The following is a 4,939-nucleotide window of genomic DNA, read 5'->3' as shown; positions in this document are numbered from 1 at the left end:
GCTTGTAGGAGGTGGGGCAAGGGGCAAGGGCGGGCTACCGCAGTACTTGGGTCGGTCCGGAGCGGTAGCAGAGGGTGTCCGGCTGCCCAGGGCGGGTGGGACAGGGGCACGATAGAATGCCCCCGGACTCGCGCCTCTGTATGGGGGCAGCTGGCGGCGGCAGGTGCCGGGGTGTGAGAGAGACAGAGAGAGAGAGAGAGAGAGAGAGAGAGAGAGAGAGAGAGAGAGAGAGAGGGGCACGGAGTGCGGCGGATCCGCCAGCAGTGTGCTGGAGCGGACAGGGATATGGCCACTCCCCGTCCGACCCTTTGCAGCTCGCAGCCAAGCTTCCGCCTGTCTTATCATTATCTTTCTCGCACATAATGCCCTGTACTCCCCACTCCCTCCCCCCCCTCTCTCTCTCTCTTGTTGGCCGCCTGCCCGTGTGTCTGCTCTACGACTGCCACATAGCTGCTTAAACCACGATATTCGGCGTTGACCTGATTCGCGCTGCCCTGCTGCCGCTCTCTCCCAACCACCCCTCCTCCTCCACCTCCACCCCTCCCCCCCTCGGCTAGTGGTGGCATCATCGGGTATAGAGAGACACCTCGCGGCACCAAACGGCGCCGTTTGAAACGCGCGCGCAAGCACCCCCCCCACACACACACACGCGCGAGCTGAACAGCTGGGAGTGACCAGGCACACGGGATAAATCTCGCGGTGTGAACCTGTAAGTTTCTCAGGGGGGCGCCGCGGGGGCCGCTAGCGACCTGTACCCATTGGCAGCTGCACTTTGGCCGCCCGCCAAAGCAGTCGTATGATATACGCCCACCTGGCGTGGCGGGGCGTGGCGGGGCGTGGCGGGGCGCGGCGGGCGCTGTGAACACGTAGGTCAGTGCACGCCATCTCCAAACGAGGAGGGCTATTCCTAACTCTGGCCTCGACACCAGTCGGTCCGACCCAGTGGCGGTTTTAGTATGTGTGTGTGTGTGTGGGGGGGGGGGGATAGGCCCATGGCCTAGCTGCTGCGGCTAGGCACAACAACTTGATCTCGGCGGGTGGCCTCTGCTGCTGGGACGCAGGCCAGAAATATTCTGCAAGTCTAACAAATCAAGGAAAGCGCGGGTAAAGAAGTTCCGCCGCCCTCGAGCATGAGCAGGGCACGCCACGGCCACGCTGCGCGTCTCCTCCCCAGGGAGGACATTCATAGATACCTTTGATATACTAGTATTTACATACAATAAACCGCAATGCACCTGGTGACTACGTGAAGGCTGGTCCAATGATGCCATCGCATCGCCGAGTTGTCTTTGGGAAATCTTAGGAAAAGGGGGAATACCTTGGCTTTATCTCTCTTAAGTTCGCGTCCGGCGAGGCGGCCCGAGTATCTGAGCATCGCTATCAGTCGCCTGATAGCAAACGCGGCAGCACGCCCAGCCAGAAACGGCCGAGACTCGGCCACCGTCAGGACCATAGACCAGCAGAGCAGAGCCCCACCGCCGCCATGGACTGCGACATCTGCCTCGAGGACTACAACCAGGTGGAGCGCGTGCCCAAGATAATGCCGTGCGGGCACACCGTGTGTCTGCGGTGCCTCCAGCGGAGTGACAGGAAGGAGTGCCCGACGTGCCGCAGGGTGAGTCCGCCGTGAACTTCGAGCGTCCGATTTCAAACGGAACGTCATCTTGTGTGGCCATATGCGCTATGCGTGGCTCGCCCACACACAGACAAGCGTGTACTTCATTTAGTCAAGGACACTGCTCTCGATTTGAGAGCATAGGGATTGTAATTTGATCCAAAACAAGTGTATTAATGCCTTTGAATAATAATCTAGTACACGAAAAATCAAGTGCAATGCACAAATAACAAGGTTTTTTTTTTTTTTTTGATGGGCGACGTACCACGATACTGAATCGTTCCCAGGAGTTCGAGGTCGCCCCGGATGCACTCATCATCAACTTTGCTCTCCTGGGGCTGCATGAGCGACCAGACAGGTGAGCTCCTTATCTAGGATCGCAAACGCTCGGCCACTACCGCACCAGAGGCAGAGGACTGACTGCACCTTGTGGCCGACTGGGTTTGGGCGTCCGCTGAGTCACCACTCTGCTCCTCGACAGGCCGTCCCGCGGCTGGTGCTCGGACTGCCGCGCCTCCGCCGCGGCCCGCTGCTGGGGTGAGGAGCACGACGTTCTGCCCGAGAGGAGGGCCCTGAGGCGCCACCTGCAGAACGCGCTGCAGCAGGCGCCTGGGCAGCTGGTAGACCTGCAAGACCACTGCCAGGGAGAGCAGGTCGTCCAGGCCCTCACCCTGCTCACTGCAGAGTCCTGCAGCTTGACCCTCAAGGCCGGCAGCCACGAGCTGACGGGAAACGTGGGGAACACGGAGGACCCCCTCACCCAGCTCATGTGGCTGCTGGTGGCCGCGAAGGCCGGCCTCACCAAGGTATGTGTGCGGCTACTCGAGTACCGGGCGACTCAGAGGAATAACAGGTTGGCCGGGGTTGGCCTACCCGCTCTGCCCGTAAGGCGCCATAGACCCTTGAGTAGGCGAATCCGCCCGCTCCTGCGTCTGCTCTGAGTCACGAGACAAGATTCACAAAAATGTGTATTTCGACGAATAAACAAGTGCGTTGAGTGTGCGATTGTGGTTGCACGGTTGACCATCAATATACTGTCGCAGATAAAAACTTCCCTGGTTTCAAGTCGTGTAGGCCTACCGTGCATGCACATTACAATGCAGAACAATTTCGCAAAAAATTAAGAATTTGCAATTAGACCTTTCGTGCGCGTAAACCACCTTAGAGAAAGTTCTGTTTTAAACCTGTGCCTTTAAGTATCTCTTCCATACTTGCTGCTGTTACAGAGCCGGGCTGAAGCGCCGGGTCCCCCACCTGCCGCCGCGAGTCCCCCGCCCACAGCCCCAGGCCCAGCACCTCCAGAGGCGCGGCCGGTGCGGGAGATGGATGTGGAGTATGTCAGCTACACCGGACCCAGTGAGCGGCAGCACGACAAGGCGGCCCTCCTCGCAGCAGCGCCGGGGGTGAGTGTGCGGCCGGACCACGGCGACCAGCCTCGCGGGCGGCCGCGCCCGAGGAGCGTTGGAGCTCAGCGGCAGCCAGGGACGCTCGCGGTGGCGGCTCGCTGTGGCTCAGTCTCTCGCGCCGCCCTGCCTGGCTCAGACTGCGGCCCGCTGACAGCCCCTGAGAGTGACTCTGTTCTGCTGCAGGTGACCCGGCTGGTCAAGGTGTGGTGCCACATGGACCCCGCCTGGAGCCTCCAGCTGCTGCAGCGCGCCGCGCCCTCGCTGGAGCGGCTGAGTGTGATGTCCCCCCGCGAGGCCCACCTGCGCGCGGCGCACGCCATGCCGCGGCTGAGGAGGCTGGACGTGTATGGTGATGATGCCCTGCGCGCCCAGCCCCCCGAGCTGCCCGCGCTGCCGCCGGGACACGCCGGCCTGCAGTGGCTCAGGGTGCACTACCTCCCCCGCGCCACGACACAGTCCCTGCTGCGGGCGCACGGCGGCACGCTGGAGGAGCTGGTGCTGGTGGTGGGCACGGCGGGGGATGAACTGTGGCCAAGGAGCTGCGGCGACCTGCACTCACTGCTGCAGCAGAGCGGGCTGCGGGCGCTCAGGAGGCTCGTGCTGGTGAGGTCGGGGAGCTATGGCTACAGCCACGAGGCAGCCGCCTGCAGGGAGCAGCGCGCCGAGGTGCGGCGGGTGCTGCCCGGGGCCGAGGTGCTGTGCGACACGTGTGACAGCGTGGGGCAGGAAGAGGTCTAGCGGCGTTGCAGTTCCACCGCTGCAAAATGGAGCTTAAAGAAGGAAGGCCGGAGGCGCGACATGAGTACCTACAGGTGATGAATGGATTCAGAAGACCTCAATGAAAAACATTTTGAGTTAATCTTGTCAGACAGTCCCCAGTGCACAGAAGGAGACGTGTTCTTCGGAAAATACAACTCCACACTGAACTAGAAAATAAATAATAGCAATGATTATGTTTCGGCTAGTTTGTACTCTCCAGTCCCTCATCTGGTTGCTTCACTGGAGCCTGGCCATTTGGCTGGCGAACGGCTTCAGCTCGCAAACACATTAACATTTGGCTCATTTCTTTGTATTTCAGACGCTACTCAGAATTTCTAGATATCGGGGCACATAAGAACAGTATATGCCGGTCTCCGGTCTCAAAATTGAATTATCAATTCCTAGACGGAATACCGGAATACATATTTTGTTATTTTAATCTTTTTGATGGGGGGCATAAGTGTGTGTGAGACTTAATGACAATGCCTCACCTTTTTAAATGGCTTGTCGCCAGTTTGGCGGTAGATGGACAGTACATGGGGCGAAGGTACAAAAGGTCCCATGCTGGGGAAGGAAAGAGTGTGTACACACTGAGAAAAAAAATCTGTCTCAGCACTATACGTTTAGTCCCCAGATCGACGTTTTTTCGTTGCACTATACGTCTAGCGCTGGGAGCTAAACGTAGCATCCCAGGCAAAGAAAATTTAGAGCACAGCACTAAAACTCAATGGCAGGTCACTATCTCATTTTGAGCTAGGACAAAAGTCGGGAGCATTAGACGTACGTTTAGTGCCCGGACAGAAATATTTTTCTCAGTGCATTGATATGTACTGTACAAAGAGAAAGCCGATAGGACCAAACGGCTGGGCGGTAGCAGCCGTACGACAGTGGCCGTAGTGGCAGTGGTAGCGGTAGCAGCACCGCTCGCGTCACCCGCCGCATAAACTACAACTTTGGTCATTCCCCCGAGTTGGGCGTCACAGTGCCGATATGCCCCAACTGATATTGCAAGCTGAAGCCGAGCCCGGCCGAGCCGAATCGGGAGCCGCCAGGCCAGGAGTAGGCGAGAAGAGTGCGCGAGAAGAGCGAGCGAGAGGAGAGTGCGAGAAGAGTGTGAGCGAGAAGAGTGTGAGCGAGAAGAGTGTGAGCGAGAAGAGTG

The 4,939-nt window shown here is 58.9% G+C and overlaps 1 protein-coding gene across 1 annotated transcript; it reads left to right on the top strand.

Moving 5' to 3' along the window:
* The first annotated feature begins 1,389 nt into the window (after nt 1–1,389).
* LOC113210849 (uncharacterized) lies at nt 1,390–3,974 on the top strand. Its single transcript, XM_026429017.2, has 5 exons — nt 1,390–1,615; nt 1,903–1,973; nt 2,097–2,421; nt 2,842–3,018; nt 3,205–3,974. The coding sequence occupies exons 1-5, from the start codon at nt 1,484–1,486 to the stop codon at nt 3,757–3,759; spliced, it is 1,260 nt and encodes a 419-aa protein (XP_026284802.2). The 5' UTR covers nt 1,390–1,483; the 3' UTR covers nt 3,760–3,974.
* Nucleotides 3,975–4,939: the final 965 nt, after the last annotated feature.

Source organism: Frankliniella occidentalis, unplaced genomic scaffold (genome assembly GCF_000697945.3).
Source record: "Frankliniella occidentalis isolate FOCC.00 unplaced genomic scaffold, Focc_3.1 Scaffold5, whole genome shotgun sequence".
NCBI lineage: Eukaryota > Metazoa > Arthropoda > Insecta > Thysanoptera > Thripidae > Frankliniella > Frankliniella occidentalis.
The sequence above is the reverse complement of the archived record's forward strand: the minus strand, read 5'-3'. Positions and strand labels throughout refer to the sequence as shown.

Excerpts from the sequence above, each read along its gene's own strand:
- LOC113210849 (XM_026429017.2), top strand. The coding sequence starts at position 1,484 with ATGGACTGCGACATCTGCCTCGAGGACTACAACCAGGTGGAGCGCGTG. Across the intron at positions 1,974-2,096 it reads CTGCATGAGCGACCAGACAG|GCCGTCCCGCGGCTGGTGCT; the intron begins GTGAGCTCCTTA and ends GCTCCTCGACAG. Across the intron at positions 3,019-3,204 it reads TCCTCGCAGCAGCGCCGGGG|GTGACCCGGCTGGTCAAGGT; the intron begins GTGAGTGTGCGG and ends GTTCTGCTGCAG.